Source organism: Meleagris gallopavo, chromosome 12 (genome assembly GCF_905368555.1).
Source record: "Meleagris gallopavo chromosome 12, MGAL_WU_HG_1.1, whole genome shotgun sequence".
In the NCBI taxonomy this organism is placed as follows: domain Eukaryota; kingdom Metazoa; phylum Chordata; class Aves; order Galliformes; family Phasianidae; genus Meleagris; species Meleagris gallopavo.
In genome coordinates, this window is record NC_139415.1 from 17,314,735 (window position 1) to 17,337,487 (window position 22,753).

At 48.9% G+C, this 22,753-nt stretch overlaps 1 protein-coding gene across 1 annotated transcript in view; it reads right to left on the reverse strand.

The window, feature by feature from the left end:
* The window catches only part of IGDCC3 (immunoglobulin superfamily DCC subclass member 3), an 83,189-nt gene that overhangs the window by 30,638 nt on the left and 29,798 nt on the right, over window positions 1-22,753 (reverse strand). Inside the window, exons 3-4 of the mRNA XM_085233731.1 lie at window positions 3,884-4,028; window positions 1,258-1,388 (exon numbers count right to left, since the gene is read on the reverse strand). Of these exons, the coding sequence (XP_085089857.1) occupies window positions 1,258-1,388; window positions 3,884-4,028 (276 nt within the window). The remainder of the gene's footprint in view (window positions 1-1,257; window positions 1,389-3,883; window positions 4,029-22,753) is intronic.

The window sequence follows — 22,753 nt, forward strand, 5'->3', positions numbered from 1 at the left end:
TTTCTTTCCCCACAAGAGCTGACGTACACAGCATCACTCACTCCTCAGCTTCTCCCCATTTTGCACACACCGCTTTTTTACAGTTTGTAGGGGCTCATCTGACACTCGGTGCAGGTGTAAACCTCCTGCTGCAGGACCAGTGGCCAGGCAGCTGAAGGCAGGCCGTGTGATTTCTAAGGAGAGAGACAGTGGTCTCTCATTCACCACTGAGGCTGGGTTGTATAATTTTATTTAATACTTTCCACTTCCTCATGCCAGGAGCAGCTACTGAAACAGACCAGCAGAGACTTCTGAAGCTAAAAGTGTTTTGAATTAAAAAGACTGACCAGCAAAGAAATTCCTAAGCAGGAGGAGGCAATCTAAAATCAAGTTTAGAAATTGCTCCACAGGGCTCCAAGAGGTCAGCTTGAGTCCCACATGGATGGCTAATGGAAGATGGGCAGTTGGCAGGGCAGTGGAGTATGACACAGCTACGGAAACATGGTAGTGTATTTGCAACCTCCTTCCTCCTCAACTACACTCAAGCTCATCACTCCCAGGGGACAGTTTGTGTAGCCTCATAAACAGATTGAACTTCTGCACATGCAAAGTGTGGACATGAGTTGCTTTGGTTTGAATTCACAGTTCTATCGCGTTGTATTTCCAGCAGCACACAAAAAAGCAGCCAGTATATGACCTGGGTCCCTTTTCTGTGGAGGAACCATAAGGCACTGTCATTCCTTCAGCTGCAGCTTTCAGAGGTGAAAAACCAGTTTTCTGCCAATTGCTTCAAATCTGGATGGAGAACTAAGTCAAAATTCAGACTGGGGAGCTCAAGGTTTTTCCTTCTCATCTTCCAAAAGAAATGTTAGCTCACTCTGGTTGCAGTGTAACACTAACAGCCTACAGAACATAATCCCCCTATTAGATAAATAATTGATCACCGTGTGTGCTGCAATTACTTCCAGGGTGGGCATGTCTCATAAGGAAATGATGAATCTTCCACATTTCCAGAAGAATTTATTTAATGTAAAGATGCTTTAACCCTTGTTTGCACTGTCCTCCCTCTCTCCAGAAACTGGCATTAATTTGAAGGCTAAGAGACAGATTTATCTGCTTGTAAATGGACTAATCCTGAACAAGGAAAGTGCTTTTGCCTGACAGAGGAATGCTTCTCAGTGCTGTCAGCCTGAAGCACTCTTAAATGGTCCCAGTCTAGAACAGCAACAGGTAGAAAAAGAAGGAAAGGCAGCCAGAATAGCATGTGCTGGTACTGACCTGACACAGTGAGCCTGGCCTCCCGGCTGAACTTCACATTAGCAATATTGGTGGCAACACAGTGAAAAATCCCACTGTCTTCTGCTCTTAGTCCTGTAATCTGGAGGACCCCCTTGGGAAGCAGTGTGTACCTGCAGCAGGAGGAAAAGCAGAATCACAACCTTGCAAGGCAGGACACGACATGAAAGCAGGACATGACATCACACAAGGGAGGAATCCCTTTTTCATCTTCTGATGAATCCTTGGGAAAGGATGGCTTCTGATGGAAGGCTACAAAGTAGGTGTTTCCTGCTTACCTGTGGAAAGCTTTGGAAATGTGAACACAGCTGATGTGTGTTACTTCCCATCAGCTGAAGCACAACGACTGCGAGCGAGCACCAGGGAAGTGTGTGTCCACACTCCCAGCACCAGGCCCAACGCAGGACTCAAACCCATGCAACCTTAAAACCTCAAGTGCATGGAAAAGAGTCTTTAAAATAGATACTGTGCAGGCATATAACTGCAAATATTTTGTATATATGAAACAGATTCATTTAGAGCATGCATGCATATACACACACACACGTGTACATACATCACAGGTTGCTTGGCAACGGTGTGTTTAAATTGGCTGTAGTATGTCATTACACTGTGATGAGTTAATAATCCACTTCCGCCTGGAAGATGAAGAATATCTTCTTCTATAGCAGCATATGGTTAAATGCCTATAGCCTGCTCCCTGTGCCACCTTCCACATGTGTGGCTCAGTGTCGGAGGCAGCCTGACAGCAATCAGTTCTACACGTCCCGAAGTTGATTGCAATCTCTCCGGGACCTTAAAATGCCTGTTGTTTTGGATGAATTATACCAGAAGAAGCCTTCATTTTGTTAACAATCTGCCCACAGCATTAGAAGATTCAATTCCAAAGCTATTATTCTGCCTTCAAAGCCTCCGAGTGCAAGACTCAGCATACAAATTTATATACACTTTTATACGCAGAAGTGAGCCAAGCAGAAATTCAATTCAGTTCGAGAAACAACCCTCATCACCCAGGACTGTTGGTGTCAGAGATTAATCTACTGAGCTAACAATAAAAATCTTCCCTATAACTGTACTCCTATTAAAAGCCTGTTCAAAATCAGGACACCAAACATAGAAAATCTGCTCCTAGGCCACATCCTGGGCAAGCTCCCTGCCCCACAGGAGAAGTAGTGGGATGAGTGCAGTTCGTGGTGGTTTGCCTCTTCCACCCCAGTCTTGGAGAAAAAGAGTCCTTGTCACACCTGGATTGTGCCATAAGTCTGGCTATCCCCACATTGGTAACCTCCAGCTCAAAAAAGGGCAATGAGCAATGTCACCTATCCTGCAACATCTCTCTAGGATGTACACGAGGTCAGGCCCAATTCTTCACCCTTCACTCCTGCTGATGCTACCTTTGACCAGATGCCCTACTCTGCTACATAGTTAGTTTAGCACTTGTATGAGTGAGGAGCCTTCAGAGGAGATTAAATTTAACAAATCAACCATGTACCGGGCTAAAAAAAGCTCAGATGAAAAACACCAAGAAAAACACAACCTGACAGTTGCAGTTTCCCACTGCAGGGTTGGGCCTCTTGGGTCCTTCTACTGTAAGTTCACCGTAGCACTGAAAAGGTCAGGTATTGTTCCAATCTTCGTGTTTTCTCCTGCTTCCAAAGAACCCAACCACGTGCTGCAGTAGGACTGACATTTCAAGAATAGAAGCTTTCAGGAAAAATATTTACAGCTTCCTGGTTTCGCCTATTCCCAACGCACAGCCATCAGTTGGTGATGGAGGTGTGCTGCGACCGATTGTCTCCCACCGCCGGTCATGAAGATCTCTAGCTGCAGCTGGGAACACTGGTGTGGAGCACGCACTTCCTGCCACCTGTTGGGATTTAGGGATGTTTCCGACACGAATGGAGCAGCCTGGCAAACACAGGAAGTGAGGACGTGCCGTCCCAGGTCTAGCATGGGGGAAGGGGAGAGGTTGGCGTTTCTCTGCTGGAAGATTGCAGGGGAAACAGCAGCACTGTGGGATGCTCTGCAGAGCTTCCCTGCTGCCACCCACAAAACGCTATGGTGTAACTCAGTGCTTGTAGGGGTTCAAGAGACACCTGTAAGACCAGAAATCATGATTCTCGCTTGGAAAGTGTTGCACAAAATGGGGCCATATAGTGATGAGGGATGCCAGAGTTGCTCTGAGCTCTGCCAGGACTGCTGGTGACTCTCCATGAGAGTCTCCATGACATGGAATGTCAGCCTGGAGCAGGGTGCCTCCTCTCAGGGAAGGGCAATGTAAAGCCTATGCCCCAGAAAAATTAGCTAAAAGGGGTTTAACTAGCTCTCCTGTAACACAAAATCATAGAATCATTTGAGTTGGAAGGGGCCTTTAAAGGTCCTCTAGGCCAACTCCCCTGCAACGAACAGGGACACCTACAGCACACGCTATTTCTGGATGGTCTTTAGCCAGAAGGTGCCCAGACAACTCAAAACACGAACTGGAAGAGTCTTCCATGGCAGAAATGGTAGGTAAGAGTCTCAGCCCGCATCAGTCATGCCGTAGTACAACTTTGTCACCTGTTTCCACAGCTGTGGAACAGTGTTATGTGCCTTGGACATGCCCTACCTTTCATTGTCCGTGTTGACAGGCATGCGGTTCTTCTGCCAGAGGATGACGGGCTCAGGGAGACCATGAATCTGGCACTGGAACCTTGCAACACCCCCTTCCTCCACCACTGCATTCTGAGGGTGGATGTGGAAGTCAGACATGGCTGGAAGACACAAAGAGAGACAAAAATCATAGAATCACAGAATGGCTTGGGTTAGAATGGACCTTAAAGACCATCTGGTTCCAATTCCTGCCATGGACTGGTTGCCCCCCACCAGATCAGGCTGCCCAATGCCCCATCCAACCTGGCGTTGTGCATCTCCAGGGATGGGGCATCCGCAGCTCCTCTGGGCAGCAATGCCAGGGCCTCAAAAATATTCATGTGTGAAAAGAGATCCATGACCAACAGCTGCACATCACCTACAAATGTCTCAATTTCCTACAGCTGGCAAACTGCATCGTCCTGCATCCACCGTGGCAGAAGAGCAGGCTGCGTGAAACCTCTTCTCCTGCCTCGTGGCCAACTCTTGCTGTACACCTGCACACCGAGCCAACTGACTCATTGCCTTTTACCTTCCAGCATTCCCAGACTGCAGAGCAACAGGTTTCAGGCAACACATAACAGGCTGCCAGGAGCTCAGCAGCCCCGCTCACCAATGTTGTTGATGTCAAGACCACCCCACAGTGAATGACAGACCCCAGCATGCCCACACAGGGTGCACGCAGACTTGCCCACTGCAGCACAGCCACAGCTGTAACCATTGTGCAGAAAGACGCTGGCGTGCTGTTAGAGCTACATAAATAATACAGTAATTATTACTATTAATTAATTGGAAGGTGCTGCCTGTTGACTCCGCAATAAACATATTCAAGGCTAATAAACATCCCAGTGGTTATTTAGCTTGTGATTCATTGATAGTGCTGCATCTGCAGGAAGATTGCTCACATTATCATATAAAATAAACTCAGAGAGAGCCCCTGCTCCACCACCCCAGCCCCATCACCCCAGCCAGAAAGTCCCGTCCCCATTACATGTGTCAGGCGTAATGAATGCACCTCTGCTAAGGAACAAGCTGCCCATGTGTCAGGGCAGCTTAATCATTCATCTGCAAACTCCAGTTGGGTTCAGGCAGATGGGAGGTGGCCATTAGCAATCATACATTAAATATGTGTTGCATTAACCCGCCCTGCTCCCCGACCCACGGCTCGCAGCAGATTTGTTAAGAGGACTGCAACGATGCACAGCAAAACCACAACCTGGTTGTGGGGTTGGGAGGGGTTTTCAGCCATACAGGGGTGGGTTGGGGCCCCCAGCCCCACATCAGGCTGCACACATCAGCACAAGGCAAAAGATCAGGCACTGATTATTTCCCTTTCCCAAGATGAAAGCTAATGCAAATAGCCCCCCTCTGGTACGGGGCAGAGCCCAATGCTCAAATGGTAATTTACCCAGTTCCTACAGGTTCAGCCTGGAAATCAGACTGCTCGTGTCCCAGAGCACCCAGCCATGTGGGAAGGAGTCCAAAGGCAGCCGGTGGGTCTTGCACAGCAGCCCCCAGCCCAGGCAACCCCTTTCCAAAGTGGAACAAATGGGAGTTCTCAAGGCAGGAGAGCTCAGGCTGAGGTGAGCATCTCACAACCAAAGCCGATGAACCCTCACTAAGAAATGAATCCAAGAATTAAAGAGAATGACACAAAGCTTGTTAATAAAGAAAGAAAAAAAAAAAAAAGCAGGGATTCAGATGCCTGCAGGAAAACTGCTTACAAATGTACAGATGCTCAGCACTGAGGTTTTTTCAGTGGCTGACAGGGTTGATAAGAAGAAGGAGGTGTGAATGAGAACAGCCCCAGCACAGACGTCGCTCTGCTGGCTGTAGAATTCACTGTCGTTCCTTTATTTCAATAATATCACCTCTTATAGGTAAAACTGCAGCAATAACCTCCGCTCCTAAAGACACTAGTATTAATATTTATCATGAATAAAACATGGAAAGTTATAAATAATTCAGTTATGAGGATGTTAAGTAAAATATTACTTTTCAACGACCCTATAATGTGGCTTTGAAGCACGGTTTTATGTTAAATGCCTAGGAAACACTGTGACCCTTGCCAAGACCAGCTGGTTTGCAGAAGATGCATTAAAAATTCATTCACTGAGCTACAAAATGCTATTTTTAACACAGGTTTACGAGTTTATTTACAGTTGACAAGACAAAGGCTTTTGTAGCATCTCCTGTAAAACAGCAACCAAACTTAAGTGCAAGTGGCTGCCTGGATGCTGCTTTCAGCCAGAAATAAATCTCAACGTGCGCGGAGAGGAGCAGAACAGGAGCACGGCTGCTTTGCTGGGCACTGCTCAGAGGGCCTCCATCTCTGCTGAGCCACCCAAGAATTTTACATATGTCCCAGGTGACTGTAAACAAACTCCTCCAGTGAAATGCTTGCTCATGGTTGTCACTTGTCCTTCAGCAGACTCCTGCCGCCAGCACACAGAGAGGAGCTGCATGGCAGCCCGGTGGGGTTGGCCAGCAGTCAGGGAGCTGCATCTAATTTCTATGCTAATGGCCATAATCATTTAAAAAGTAAATACATGCGATCACAATATTCCCTCCTAACATAAGCTCCTAAGCAGGGAGAAACCAGGAATCCAGCAGCCCATGTTACCCACCGCTCACCCACAGTCTCCACCACCCGTGTGCCAACGGAGGAACTGGTGCTGCCCCAGGGCCCTCTCTAGCATCATCAGGTATCCCATTTATCTGCCCTTTCACCTCCGTGCGGAGCACAGTTCCATGCACAGTGAGCACAGGGTACCCAGCAAACAATATAGCCAGACCTGAATCCTGCACACAGCCCCTACTCCATGCTGATGCTGCAAGCCATGGTGTCTCAGTGCTTTTGCTCACATCACTCCTGGACTTCAGCCATGGTACACAGAGACTGACACAAAGCAGAGGGATAAAAAAACAAAATGCCATAGAATAAGGCTTGCAGAAGATGAGGAAACATAGAATCACAGAATAGAACCATAGAATCACTAAGGCTGGAGAAGACCACCTAGTCAATCCATCACCACCACAACCACCAAACCATGTTCCTCAGTGCCAACCTTCCCACCTGGGACAGATGCCAGCTGGGAAGTCTAAGGCTGAGGCAAAGGAGTTACTCTTCCACTCTTTTCACCTTGGAGGACCTCTGTTAAAATGGGGTTGGTTCCCTAAAGAGAAGCCCTCGTCCCAATGCATGTCCTACAGACACAGCTCCAAAGCCACAGCATCACGCAGGTGAGCAACAGTTCTCATCCTCATCCATATTCACAAGGGATTTGTTCTGGCAAACAAGCATGCTGGGGCTCCTTTAATCAAAGAGCAAACACACTCCCAGCCTATCAGCTCCCGTGGACAGGCCAATGGAATAAAACTGAAAATAGCTATCAAATGAAATTTCCTTGACTCCATGAAAAACTAAATTGAAACCATTAGTGGCCAATCCTTTTTTGCACAGCACAGCATTACTGCTAAGCCAGAGATTGACCTAGATTTGATATAGAAAAAGAAAACATTAACTTGGTATGTCAAAGTAAATCCCAGGCCTGCTAGAGTCATTAAAACGCAAACATTATTATCAGCTGCAGACACAAGTGTAGGAAGAAAACCTACAAGGTTTGGTGCCAAGCATGGTGTCAGAAGAGTACTGGGAAGCCCACCTAGATCTGGAGTTGCATTGCCTGTTGCTTCTGAATTTCTTGTGGGAAGCAAATACCCAGGGCTGCGATACGTGAGGATGCTAGGGAGATGCTGAGCATCCCAAACCAAGGCTAGAGAGCCCACAAATTGCAACCCAAGGGAAAGATCTTTTCTCCACATTTCTGCCACCAATCCGTTAAATTCAAGCCTCTTCCAATGGAGGCACACGGCTAAAATGCCTCTGAATTAATTCAGTGCATGGAACAAGGGAGAACCTGAGCTTCCAGCTGCTCCTGATGAGGAAGGCAGGCTTTGTTAGCTCCATTACAGCTGACAAATATGAACCCTGAGAGGAACATGGTGAGAACAAGTCACGGGCAGGCACAGTTCTATCCTGGTGCTGGTAAGGCCGCTGATTTTCATACTAATATTCCCAACTTCCTAATTAAACTGAATTTCCCTTTGGGCCAGCAGAAGTCAGGGTTGTTTTTAAAACACAACAGCCCACCATGCCAGTTCAACACAGTCCTGAACTGGTCTCAGATCAGGCTCACAGCTGCAGCAGAACCAACCCTTGGTATCCCTGATGCTCGTTAAATACCTGTCCTGATTGGCACCACAACAAGGCACCTGCCTCAAATCACAGACTCCTTGAGGTTGGAAAAGACCTCTCAGATCCCCAAGCCCAACCCACCCCCACCATGCCCACTGACCATGTTCCCAGCCACCACATCTCCATGGCTCTTGGACACCTCCAGGGACGGCGACTCCACCACCTCCTTTCCCAATACAAGTGGAGAGAGAAGAGCTTCTTCCACTTTCTCCTAGCCTAAATCACCTTCCCACTGCCAGTCTGCTTCCCCGATCGTTAAGACAAGATGCCACATCTTCTTTCCCAATGTTTTTTAAATAAAAGATGCATTTATGTACAAAAAAAGCTGACACCACCTCAGCCCGGTGGCTGCTCCAGCTGCAGAGCTGCCCTGCGTGTCTAATGATGCCATTGTGCGAGGCTGGCGCCCAGTGCTGAGCACGAGCCGCTTTGTGCATAGCGAAGCGTGAACGGCAGCACCGCCCATTTGGCTGTTTAATTCTCCAGGAGGAGCGGCGGCCTTCCAGGGAAGAAAAATCGCCTTTCTCTTGGCTTTGGAAAGGGAAAGAAATCTTAAAGAGCAGCCGTACTGCTCCCAGCACAGGGAAAATCCCCTCTGCCCCTGCCAGCTAATCAGAGCTCTGAAATCCCCAGTTTCTATTGTCCGTGCTGGGCCTCAGATCCCAAAAGAAAACAGGCAGCAAGACTCGGGAGTCAAGGAAGACATTTTGGAGTTTAGCTCATGGAAGAGAACCCAAAATGCGTGGGGATAGGAAAGAAGGAGAAGTGCATCCTGCTCTCTGTGCCGGGCAGAGGGAAGGAGGGTCACACAGTTTGCTCACAGCTCTGCACCAAACACTCCTCTCTGCCTGTTGCTGTCCTTTCCTCCCCGAGCTGGCCCAGGCTCTCTGCCCTCCCTGCATTTTGTGAGCTCCTGTTTGCTGCTGTCACACACTGTCGGCCTCAAGCAGAGCTGAGTGCAATAATTTAAACGAGGTTGGGCGGGTGCTCCCATTGGTCACACTCCTCTGGCTGAGGGATAAAGTTCCCACCTGGCTTTTCTTCTCTGCCTTAAGCCCCTGGGACAGGGATGAAAGGGAGAACACAGAGTAAATGCCTTGCAGCAGCTGCCCACAGGAGGCAACATGCAACAGATACTTTTGCAAGAGGGGAAAAAGCCTATCTGTCACTTTGCGTGACTCCAGTCCACCAGGAGGCAAGATGCTGTAGATGCAATTGCATTGAGATGGTAAATCCCTGCTGGGCACCAGCTAAAGGAGGAGCAAGGTTCTGGCAATGTCTGCAAACTCAGTGCCACCCTTTGGATTGCACACAGAGTATCCTTGATTCCTAATGCCCACGGTGCCATTGCAAAGCTCCCTCTGAAGCCCAACAAGCAGCCAAGGCTCTGTGCATCCTCTAACCTCTCCTACAACCCACCTACCTTGTTATAGAGTAGATGGGCACAAAGTGACACCCGCGATCACAGCTCAAACCCAAGGTCCATCCCTACCAAGAGGCAGCGTTATAAATCACTCCAAAAGATGCATCTGGGCAATCTCAGGGACCGAATGCCTCCCTTCCTCCCCAGCACATCCCACCACGTGCAGCCCATGTGGCCATTTGCCTTCCTGCCCCCTGTGGTTGCGCAGGGGAATCAAGTAATAACCAGTGCCTTCAGCACTCTAAAATTGGTTTCGGGGAGAGAAGTTTCTGGAGGAGAGAGAGAGAGATTGGGAGAGACCTTTATCATGCAGTGCTATTGCAGTAATTTTTCAAGACGAAATTGCTCTCTGGCTCGTGACAGCATTTAGTGTATCCTGAGGCGACCATTTGTGACGCCAAACCTGTGGTCCTGCTGCCCTGCTGCTGAAGGGAGGGGGGAGTATTAAATGTCATAAACAACTCTTAATTTGCTCAGGAGGGCTGCATATGGGGCTGGCGATTCTGCAGTTCAGGAGGAGGTTATCTGTCAGCATCACAGCATGCCGGCACCAAGGGTGATGGCGGTGATGAACCACAAAGGGCTCCTGTGTTTCTGTAAGGGGATTTCTCAAGTACAGCAAACCCCAGCACTGCAGGAGGCTCCTGCACCCCAAGTAGGTCCAGCATCGCAGCATGCCTCCTGTTGCACCCACAGCTCACTGTGCTACTCCAACTTCTCACCACCTCCAAAGCACGTGTTTGCTTTTTGCAAAATACCTACGTGTTATCCCACTGAAATACCAAGGAGATGCAGGGCACGTTGCCACACAGCCTGCAAGAGGCTGCAGGAAGCAACACGTGGCAGCCCTGCCAGCTTCCATCGTGGTTTTCCCCCTCTGACGCAGACAACTAAGGCGACTTACATGGTTACCAATGTGATTTGCACAATCATGTTTTTCAGCCCGCTTCCAAATGTCGATGGGGATGGTATAAGAGGTAGCTCCTGCACAGCCATTTTTGGCTGCGGAGCATCTTGTTTGCAGCCAAGTGCTCCTGACAGCAAGCACAGACAAGCACTTCCACTTTTAGCAGCCCAGAGAGGCTGTGAGCCATCCCAACATTGTACAGAAGAGCAGAACAGTGCCAGGCGCTTTCCTGCCCCATTGCAATACCCCTGTAGGAACATCTCCATCTTGGTACGTCCCCACTCAGAGCTCCTGGCTGTGTTACACACATAGCACTGCAAACCCTACAGCCGTACCCATCTTTTTGGGCTTACAATCATTTCAGTAGCTCCAGGGGATACAGTGGAATTCAGAAAGGTGAAGGACAGGAAGCATCCCGTCAGCGCTGCCCACGGAAATACCATTGGCCCCGCTCGCAGACTGGGAGCCGGCCTGATTTACAGGCTAATGAATTTTAAATGAGATGCATTTCTTAATTTTTTTGTTGTCAGCCCCCATTTTTCTGCTAGCCATCATTCCAATAATAGCTTTAAATTTTCAGCATCTGTTTTTACCAGCTCTCTTGTAATTAGTTTACTAATGTATTTCAGTGCGCCTTTGTTATTTTCAGAGAATTGCCTCATTCCCAGCTATCAGAGATAGCGCACTTCAGTCTATAAGGAGTTTGGCCTTTGTTCCCTCCTGGTTATTCACAGGGGGGAAGATGGCTCGGTGAATGACAAGCCTTTCTATCACCGCACATTCTCCATTTAATGTCTTTATACCGGCTCATTAATTACCACAGAAAACTCCTTTCCGAATGGAACCTGTGATTTATAGGAGACTTGGGCAAGGTGCCATTTTTATCAGGCCGACAGCAACCAGCCCCGGCGCCGTTAATTCACTCTGCATTTCCCCTCCTGCTGCAGGGTCGGAGGGACTTCTACACAACACGGGCTGCTCTTGGCTGTAGGACCCCCAGATGTGTCAGGCTTACAAACCTCAGGGTCAGACCAAGGAGAAGAGCTGCACAAAGACATGGAGCAAAGCTTCTGCAGAGCTAACCCTGCTTGAGAGCAGATCCCTTCCTTCCAAAGGGAGCAACCTGAACAGCGGTCTCTCTGTCCAAGAAAAATGAGCTGTAAATCCCTCCATACACTGCTTCTTTCACCACTCCCATACACTGTGTTGAGCAGAACAAACGTCCTCTTTTTTTTTTTTTTTTTTAATAAGTAATGAAGTGGAGGTAGGAATGGTGCACACGTTGACTAAAGAAGTGATTCAAGGTGGAAAATTAGTCCTGGATGTATTCCCATGGCTGGATGCAGAGGAGCCACCTCACAGCACTGCATGGGATTATTCAGCATCCTCCGTGCAGAGGAGGGACCAGGGGCCAAAGGACCAAATGCAGATGCAGAGCAAAAGGCACAGAGTTAGCATCACAAAGCACTGCCCTAACACTCCTTTCCACTCATTTTAACACCCGATTTCTCTTGAGGGTACGATTTTCCAACATGTTCTGCTCCCATCCCTGGTGGCAAGCAATGCAATTGCGTTATGGTGGTACCTGATCCAGGCTGAAGGTGATAATGATGAAGATTTAGAAAGGATTGAGCAACTGTGATATCGAGAAAATACAACTTCCTCCACGGTTTGCTTTCCTCCGAGCAGCGGCGAAGCCGTCAGCTGTCATCTCTTCCCTGTGGCTGCGTTACTTACATAAATTCCTGCTCGCTCCTTGGCAATAGCAACAGCTTCCTATTTTTCTGGCAGCCATCCAGGGAAATTCAAGCTGAATTACAGCCATTCTTCAGAAAATAGGCCAAATCCACGAAAGCGGGACACATGACCGCGTACGTAGAGCTTGTCCTTTTTTTTTTTTTTTTTTTTTTTTTTCTATTTATTCGCAGCGAGGAGCCCCGACGGCTGAAAATAGCTTATCTCTGGAAGTTCCCTTTTCCGTTCGCGGCTGCCGCTCCTGGCTGCTGGCCAGGACCATTACCACCTCAAAGAGAAAGTTCATAGCCGAGGCACGTCGGCCACGCTGTGCAGTGGGTGTGTTTTGATGTTGGCCGTGATTTCTCTCGGTGAGATGGAGATTGCGTTTCTGCACAAGTGCCAATGCCTGTCAGCTCCTTTCTGCTCCTCCACTGGGACGGCTGCGACCCACGGGGCTGAGCCCATTGCAAAGCAGGGCTTGTAGGATGTCTGCATATATGTGCACGTGTGTCACAGCCCTGCGGACAGCAGGTGCTAGGCTCTGAGACCAGGTGAAGTAGAAGTGAGGTAATGGGAGCCCTTCTGACACCCCAGGGTGTCTGAGAGCTGTGGCTTACCCTTGTGGGGAGCAGCAGTTCTGTGCCTGAAAGGAGTCCCTGCCTCCTCCACCCGCACCACGAAAAATCCTAAATATGGTTGGGAAATGTGTCCCTGCCCAGAAGCACGCAGAAACACAAGCGAAGAACAGGACGACGATGTGGAGGATGGTAATGCTGAGCACGAAACTGATGGCAGCTCTCAAAGAGGAGTCAGGACCTGCAGATCCCACCTTTGTCTCCCTTGCTATCATTGGACCATCACCAAACTCACGGACACATTCCAGAAAACATAGTTCTCCAAAGACAGTTGGCATCTGGTTGGCAGGAAGCAGGGAGGCTTAGCTCCCAAACTCTTCATACAAGCTCTACCAATCAAATTAAACTCATCAGATGTATCAAATCAAACTCGTCACCTTTGAGGACTCCCCAGAAAGAAATGGATCAAGGAGGCACTGCTCCCACCATCCCGTTGCACTGCTCCTGACTCTTATCGCCTCCAAAATCATCAGCAACACCTCAATGCCCCAATATCACATCGAGGCAGAACCACAGCAAAGGTCAGAAATAGGGGGATGCACAAATCCACTGCGAGTGCTGAGGTTTCCATAGGGACTCACACCATGGAGCGCTGTGGATTTCCTGTCCATCACACGGCACAGAACTGCAGGAAGGGAGGGCCAGCTGCATGGCGGGACTCTATCAATTTGCTGCAGAGGGAGGAGGAGAGATAGGAAGAGCATGCACTATCTCCTATTGTGGAACTTGAAAATATTTCACCCGAATCTGTTTGAGGAAGCAGAAACACATGAAGAAGCATAAGCATCCTTTCAGAAATACACCACCACTTGCCAGCCTTGCTTCTCAGCATCTCCTTGGCAGCAAAATTCAGTGTCATGAGCAACAGACAAGAGGAAATGCTCGATGCCCAGCCCAGAGGAGGACTCAGCTCCTGCCAAAGGGAAGGCAGCAGGCACAGAAGAAAGGCTGAAAGTGATGATCTTAGTTGGATTACACGATCGTAGTGGTCTTTTCCAACTTCAATGATTCTTTGATGCTATGAAAGCAGCCAAGATATCCCAGTCTGCATACCAAAGAAACGACATTCAAGCACCTAAGCTCCCTGTCCTCATGAGATTCCATTTTAGTTAGGGTGTGTTAAAGGTTTGGGATGTGCAAGTGGGATGCTAAGTAACAACACTGACAAAGCAATTTGGGATCTGGAGAGCAGGCAGGGGTCAAACACTGTGCCTGGCCAGTGGGGCTGCACGGGGGCATTATCACTGACTATGAGCCCTGAGCTGAGCTTTAAGCTTTGCAGCACATGGGGGAAATCAGAGCCAAAGCCCTCTCAGTTTGCTCTTGCGGGAGCTGAGCGCTCCCCACGCCTGGCTATCTTCTCTATCCCTTCTGAAATCTGCATCTTCGTTGGAAAAAATGCTCACACCTCAACTTTTGCTGTTACCCAGAGATGGAGAGCCAGTAACAGATGTGTGATTGAGGCACAGACTGCCAGAGTGGGAAAAACTGCTGGGACACCTGAAATAAGATGCACTTAATAGCCATCCTGTTTAACAAAACCTCGTGGCACATAATGGCTCCCTGGGAGACCGATGGTGACATCCGAACAACTTGTTTATGTGACCAGATTGTCCAATAAGGGGTTTTGTGCACGCACAGGGCAGCACATCCTGCATGCATGTTCAGGTGGGGAATAAAAGATAAGAAGCAGGAAAATCAGTAAGTTGCTGGCCTGGAAGAAGGCACAGGAATCTGCATGGAAAACATCAGTAGCAACTTCACAGCTCTCCCAGCCGCGAAACGAAACAAATAGAGAGCTCCAGGAACTAGCTGTGATGGTGACAGTACTGAAAGAAAATGAAAGCAGAAGGGGGAAAAAATAAATAAATCCAGCCAGGCTGGCTTTTGTGTCACCGCACAATGGGGCACGTCAGCCCTGGAGCCTCCGCAAGCCATCACCCGCCATCTGGCACTGGGCTGGGCTGCTAATGGGGGGCCCCGGCCCCCAGCTGACTCGCAGAGCCACGGGGGAAATCAAGCTGACGAGCTACCCGCATTAAGCCATCTAAATGAAGGCAGATGCGTGGCCGCTCGCGAGAAACTTGGCTGGTGAGCTGCTCGGATGGTGTGAGATCGCTGCAGCATGCCCTGGAGCATGCACAGCACCGGGGCTGCAGCAGGGTCAGGGTGTGTGCAAGTCATCCCTGCCTGTCCGTAAGATGAACTGTGTGCAAAGGGATCCCTTCTTACCGCTCCCAGCTCGGTGCAGAGATGCAGGATGATCTCCACATGCAGATGTTGGGATGCAGCAGCCCAGCTGAGCGCTGTCTGTTCAGTGCACTGTTCTCAAAAGCAGCCTCCAACTGCTGTTCTTCTAACACTTCATTAGAGATTTGCTAGGAGATTGCTGTGCAAGGGATGCATGCGGAGAAGGAGATGAAGGTACTGATATCAGCACTCAGTGCCAGGCTCACCATCCTGCAGAGATGGAGGGCAGCATCTCATCCCCCTGAGCCAACCCCATTGAATTTGGGAGGGTCATCGCCACAGAGGAGCACTCATCTCATTCCCCCAAACGCTGTGGTACTGAATAAGGGTCCCAGAGCCTGGCACTGGATCACAAGAAGAAATTCAGCACTGTTCTAGTGAGGCAAAAGGTTGGCTGAGTGCCTCATGGTCCACACAAGGTCCGGCTCCAGTCCTCTCCCTGCCAGCTGCTGCACAAGATCAGAACAAGCCACTGGGGATTAAGGATGCACAGCACTTCCTACACAGGGAATTACAAACTGAGGAGCACATCTTCATCCCATGGAGCATGCACCGCTCTGAACAAAGCTTAGATGCCAACATTTCAGCATTGCTATGTGCACCCGAGGAACCTCTTGGGGGGCAGCAGCACCTCACAACCAGCAGGTATTTGGGATCTATCACAGCTGCTGACAGCTGAGTTCCTGCTCACAGCACCGAGGCAAAACCCAGAGCCTTTCACCAGGCAGCAGCCTGAGTGATTATGGTCCTGCTCTGCAGAGCTGCTATCAATCGCAGGGAGGTAGAAACACCCATATTTTACCTAATGAGGAGGGTGGTAGCATATGGTAAGCGTGGGTTACACCTGGCCCCAGGAGCAACGCTGCAGCTCCTGCACAGCTCACACTATCCCCACATCACATTCCAGGTCTGTAATATCCCACCAGAAGAGAAGCAGAGTTTTTGCTGGGGTGGGAAATGGTAGAAAACCTCTTGATGGAATTAATTTGCCTTCAAATGGAAGGTTGCTGAAATAATCTGTTGGTAAACACAAAACACCACTGGGATAACAGCTGAGCAGAGGCTCGTATTAAACAAGTATCTCCAGATGAAAATATCACTCATCTAAAAGGCATCACCATTCATTCATGCTCAATAAAACACAAAATGGTTACAGATAGAACTGATGGAAAATGAGAGCGAGAAATGGAAGTAAAGGTAAACCTGCCAGGCAGAAAACGGCGTAGGAAAGGAAAAACAGAACTGTGAAGAGGCTGACTCAGCAGCCTGCTTTAGGAGAATATTCAAAAGCGGGTTTTAATATCTGACAGAACTTTCCTGCTGGCTGACGGAAGCACAGGAAGGGGCTAACAGCCCCAGCACACCCCACAAAAATACATTTTAAGCAGTGTCGCTTTACTCAGTCCTGCTGCTTTTAAGCACATTAATGGTTCACATCCATCCCTCGGTGCCTTACACCTACCCCGAGCATCTCCTCTACCTGCCAGGCAATGCCTTCACCCACAGCTGAGCTTCTCCAGCACACACATTGTCACAGCTGTGACATTGCTGCAAGGGGCCAAGCTTGAAGGATGACAGGAGCCAGCAAGGAACTGCCCAGCCAGGACTGTCCCCTCTGAGCTCTTCCAGCCAGCACTGCTCCCTCTCAACTGCTTGGCTCCCTTTTGCAGATGATTTCCCCATCTAATAAAGAAGCAAAACATTATCTGCCATTTCTTCTCTTATTTCCCAAGGAACAATAAGGCTGGAAACATCTTTTTGTCTTGCTAATAAAACCTTTACAACCTTCTTCCCTGACAGCCCCTGAGCAATAGCACTTTCTTAGACAAGAAACATAGGATCAGTGAGGAAGGAAGAAATGCACTCTGTGTTCAGGGACCACCCCAGCTCGGGTGGGAGTGTGAAATGCCACACCAGCACTGCAGAGAGCAAAGCTCTTCTCCCCACATCTCAGCATTTCCAGCACTGTCAAGCTGGTATAGGTACAGAGGCAAAGCCATTCAAAACACACAGCGGGCTGTAGCTATCTTGAGATAGAAGATGACAGTAATTTCTCTAAAAAGCATGTGGTCATCAACAAATAAACCCAATGTGTATCAGTAATTTCCACTCTGCATTTCCAGGAAGGAGACACAGAACATAAAGGGCTGTCAGAATCTCTGGGTCGATGTCAACTGAGAAAGGAAGGGGCTGGCCATGGCAGATAATTACTGAGAAGCCCTAATTAGAAGGATGAACGGGGAACAAGGAGGAGAAAAAAAACACCCAAGGCAAGATGGCTTAATCACACAGGAGGAGCTTCCATTCCGGTCCATCCACACATGGATGTCTTTGAAAGCATTTAAATCCAGGAAACTGCTCCTGGCCACAAGCACAGGTCACAACAGCAAATCCATAAACCAGGAGGAAGAAAGCTGCAGAGGAGGAGGAGGAGAGCAGGAAACATTTTTTTTTTTTTTTAAATCACACAAATCAAAGGACAGAGAAGACTTCATGTCACAGAAACCCAAAGCTGAGCTACTCACACAATCATAAAGCCCAGGAAGGAAAGTGCTTTCCTTCCTTTCTGCCAAATGCTTTTTTTTTTTTTGGCACAACTGGTTTTAATTAGCAGCCTGCCTCTCTGATGCTCGTAGATGAAGCTGAACATCCCAGCAGGACCCATCCCTGCTCCCAGCGGCAGCTCGTGCCCCTGGACCCAAACCTGAGAGCAGCAGGGGAGCAGAGCACGGGGTTGGTGTCAGGATGGTCAGGTTTCCCAGGGCTCTCCCCCCTTCTCAGCAGCCCTACGCTCCCCAGCAAGCTCCAGGTACAGCTCTGAGCTCCCTCTCCTCCCCACTTCTAATCAGTTTCCACAGATCAGCAAGGACACAGCTAACAGACATCATAACCAGCACTGTTCCTGCTTCAGCACTCCTTGGACATTGCCAAGAGCTCCACTATTAATGGCCAATCCCACATCCAACCAAGTGCCCTCCACGTGCCAAAATGTCCATTTCCTTGGATGCTCCCTAGGTTCAGGGACATGGTTTAGTGGGCATGGCAGTGATGGGTCAACAGCTGGACTAGATGATCTTAGTGGTCTTTCCTGACCTTAATGATTCCACGATTCTACGGCTCTTGCCCCGGACCATAAGTTGCTCAGATCCCAGCTTGGCATGCAGCAAATAGCTGGGAAAAAGCTCCTGTTGGAGATAACATTATCCTTTCCCTGCAGTCATTCAACATACGTGATAATAAGAACTATTGGTTCCTTAAAGCACAGTCTTGTTTAGAAGAGCACACACCACTTCCCTCTACATTAAAATAGCAACCTGACCTCAATAAAGTACAGAACAATTAACTTACTAATTAGTCAACAAATAACTGTTTCACCCAAGTAGATACCAAGTTGTTAGGAAATCTATTAGCATTTCCACTGTAATTTCATGCTTTGCTGATGATGAATAAAACAAGGTTGAATGGGACCTATTCACAACCTGAGCACAACGCCCATTAGCTGTAAGGATGCTGGTAGGAAACTGCCTCCACAGTGCCACGTGGAGGGACCTGAACCTCTGACAGATGGCATCACCAACACCACAGCAGTCCCAAAAGCCAGTCAAGGTGTGTGTAGCCAAAAGGAAGAGCAAGGGCTGGGAGGGAGCAAGCTCTCCCTGTGCTCCCCATGGAATGTGTAGGGCAAGGTCATGCATGCAGTCGGGTTGGGCCAACGCAATCCTACTTAAATGAGCTGTTTTAACTATCCCAGCCAGCCCCATTGTAGGCAACAGAAATTTTACCAAAAAAAAGTTGGCTTTTTGTCCATCCTCCTTTTTGATAAGATCAGTGCTCCATTCACAAAGCACAGCAACTACCGCACTCACCGCAGGTCACGATGCTGGCACCGTATGCAGCTCTGCCATCCAAGAGCCCACTCCACCCAGCAACGTACAACACAGCCCCTGCTTTCCTTTTATCCCAACGTATGCCAGCACGGGAAGAATTTGCATGTTAGAACAATTAGACGTGAAACATTACATGCCTTATCTTGGTGATATTACATAATTGGATTTGCAGCGCATAGAGATAATGAAAGCCAGAGCTTCCAGCAGCCAAAAATATAAATCACACACTGCATTTTCCGCAGTTAAAGTTTGGAATATTTTAAGAGGCCTCACCAAAGACATTGTTTACATTAAGAAATCGAATCATGTTATTAGGCCCTCCATTTATCTAGTAAAATCTTTAAAAAGCTCATAAACTCGTTACTATATTAGTTCAGACTTATTATATGTATTTGAAGCGATACTCGGAGGTATTGTTAAGCTACTGCAGGCCAGGGTTATAGGTCTTATGTATTTTCCTTTTGGTAGGACCAGATGTGTAAGGGTTGGTCTGGAAGCTTTGCTCAGGGTAAACCCAAGCAAACCTCTGTGTGTTCCTGCTCCGCGGGGACCTCCAGCATGCTCAGCTCAGGTTTTGGGATAACTCTTCCCCTGCCTGCCCTCCCTCCAAAAAGGAAGGCCACCCGTCCATGCAAACCCAGCTGCAGACCTGCTCCCAAGGTGCTGGTGCCTGGATTCCTTGTGCTAATTAACCCACATGTATTCCCGCTGTGTCACCAGAGCACCCAGTTGTGTAAGATCCTGGTGTGACAGAGAACTGTTCATACAGTGATCCATCTCTATCACCCTCTCGGACGCAGGGGTCTCATGCAAATAGATTAGTGCGTTCATTTGCATGTTTGATGAATATGCATTGTCACGCCCATAGAAGTGACAGCAAACATCCTAATTACCAGCTTGTGAAGCAGAGCGGTGCCAGGACTCTGTCAGTAACACCATCACTGCTTGCAGCTCTGGTAGGGGCAGGGCAAAGAGCTCTGATCCTACAGCCTCCTGCTACCTCCCACATGCATGCTTTGATTTCCAGCACTGCATGGGATTCCCCTGCCACCCTGCTCAGAGGGATCTGCAGGAGGATGTTGGCTGAGATGGGGGGAAATAAAACCCAACCTCAACAGGGGAACCCAGAGCATCCTCAACACCCAGAGTGCAAAGTCACAAATCCCTAGAATGAAGGGGATGTTTTCTGATGGCAGTCTTGTTATTTTAACCAGCTTCTCTGATTTTGGGGGCTTGGATCTGATTCAGAAGGGCTTATAGCCATCCACAGCAGGATGCATGACAATAAAGGCAGAGAGCCCAGTCTCCAAAGGGAGCACCCCTACGAGCCAGAATCATGCTCCCAAGTCTCCCAGGCATGTGCAAAACTTTGTTAACTCGCTTTGAGCAGCATTACTCCGACAGAGCTATGCTTTTTCTGCTCTACCTCTATGTCTCAGCCCCACCACCCCAAAGCTGGCCCTGCAGTATCCCTCAGGCTCAGTCCCATGTCCCCCCATGTCCCCCCATCCCACAGCAGCTGGCTACCAGGTGAGCAAGGAGCTGCTCAAGGGGCTCGCGGTCCCCATGACCCCGCTGCTCCTCTCCCCATTCCCTGCCGCCCGCCTGCCTTTGAAGCTCGGCTAATGACAAAATGACATCCTGCCCCTTCCACCCCCCTGCGCAGCCATGGGGCCCCTCTCCTGACCTTAAGGTGTGACAGCTCGTCAGGTTCAAAGCCCGGGGAGGATGCTCAGAGCTGTGGCCATTTTGCAGCCCCAGAGGCGACAGCGCTAATGGACGGTGCAAACCATCATGTTTTGCCTTTCCCCGCAGCCCCCGAGCACTCAGGAAAACAGTTTTCCCTTTTTTTTTTTTTTTTTTTTTTTTTTGCCAGCTGAGATATCAGAAGATTCAAACACAACACTGGGAGTTTGTCCCTGGAAATCAAGTCTTTCCCACAGAGCTCCTCGTGCCTCCAGAGCCTCAATACTTTATAAGGTCTAATTATCGACTCACGCCAATGGGGCACTGATCGCTGCTAAGAGAGGGATTGGATGAAAGCAGCTCTGTTTGATTTAATATGCCATTACATCAGGCTCCCCTTACCTGCTTCTCAGCTCTGACACTGGTGAGAATAGCCAAGGCTTTATCTCCTCAAGTGTCTCCTATCTCCTCTTTAAAAAACAATAATTAAAACACTTGAACAAAGCCCTCCCAAGGTTTCTGAGCAGACAGGGAAAACATTTTTAATCTCTCCCTCCGCAGTTTAATATTGGCAATCAGTTATCGTGGGCTCAGATTTATTTAATAGAACATACAGCATGAACAAGCAACCGTCTCCTATTAGAAGCTGGGGATGCAAAACTCCATCACTGGCGGCTGCAAGCGTCATAAAGGCCATTAAGGGAGCTAGTCTGCCTAAACGCACATAATCAGCAAATTTATGGCCTGTTCCTTCTGTGCAGTGAGGAATTGGTGGAGGAAACAAAGCTGTGAGATGCTCAGGAGCGTCGGCTCCCTGAAACCCGCAACAGTTTGGTGCAGGAATGCACCATGTGTGCGCACCGAGCGGCCCGCGCTGATTTAATGGATTCCCCCAAGGGCTTTGGTATGGGTTTTATAGTGCATAACTAATACTGATAAGCAGGCGTGATAAGGTAGTGTTATTACCCAACTAATGGGTCACTTCATCCACAAATACTTTTTAATTTAATTGAAAACAGCAACACGAGCTGCCAGCAGCCAAACCTCTGCTACCATCGGCACCAGCATTCCTGGTGGTGTTCTGCTTTCCCCTTCCCACCTTCAGTAGCTCTTGAACCATGGCAGATGCCTCCAGACTGTGTTTTGTGACTACAGATTCACAGCCGAAGACCTCTGGATTCAATTCAGCCGTGCAGCGAGGGAGTGCAGCTCCCAGGGACTTCAAAGGGAACTGCATCCATCACTTTCAGCGGGGCTGAATTGCCCTTTGCTTATACCTACCTCCCCAGGTCTGCCCTGAAAAGGAAATTCCTTGAATAACTTTCATGTGCTTAACCCCTCGGAAATGGTAGGCATTAATAAAGCCCCCCCCCCCAGCATCCGCTCACCCAACAGAGGTTGGAGGCCATCACAGCAGTGATGCTGGCTGGTCATTAGCAGAACAACACACCTCCATGTTTCCATTCTGCTGGAGAGCAGCGTGTTGCCCGCCTCTCCCGAGGACATTCCTGAAGAGCACAGCTCCCATTAAGCAAATTGCTCTAACGAGAGCCTGGCCTCCTTTAATAACAGCTACGAGATCAGCTGGAGATATCAGATGAACTTCTCAGTTACTGGGTGCTAGGGGAAAACACCACAGCTTCTGATCCACAGGGAAGAAAACATTTTCTCTATTTTCTCCCTTTCCAGTTGGCACAGAGCTAGCCCTGCTCCTCGGGGGTACTTCGGCCCACTCTCACCTCTCCTCCGCTCGGTTCCATGAGGTGCAGCACATGGCAGCTCCAGCTCGGCTCACGCTCACAAATCAGACCAATGCCTATTGCTGGAAACGAGAACTGCTGAAGTATCAGAAGTTACCTCTCCGACTTGTGCCTACAAACACCAGGAGAGGCGGCAAGCCCCTGCCCTGTTTAAAATCAGAAGTTTTCTTTCATTAAACGACAGGAAAGGCAGACCCCCTCATCCACCAGAAAGCACTGAGGTTTGCAAAGCAGCAGCACGTCTAAAGGAAAATAAAGCGTTTCCCAGCCCGTCTGTGTGTGCATTTCCCTTCATTAGCACTAA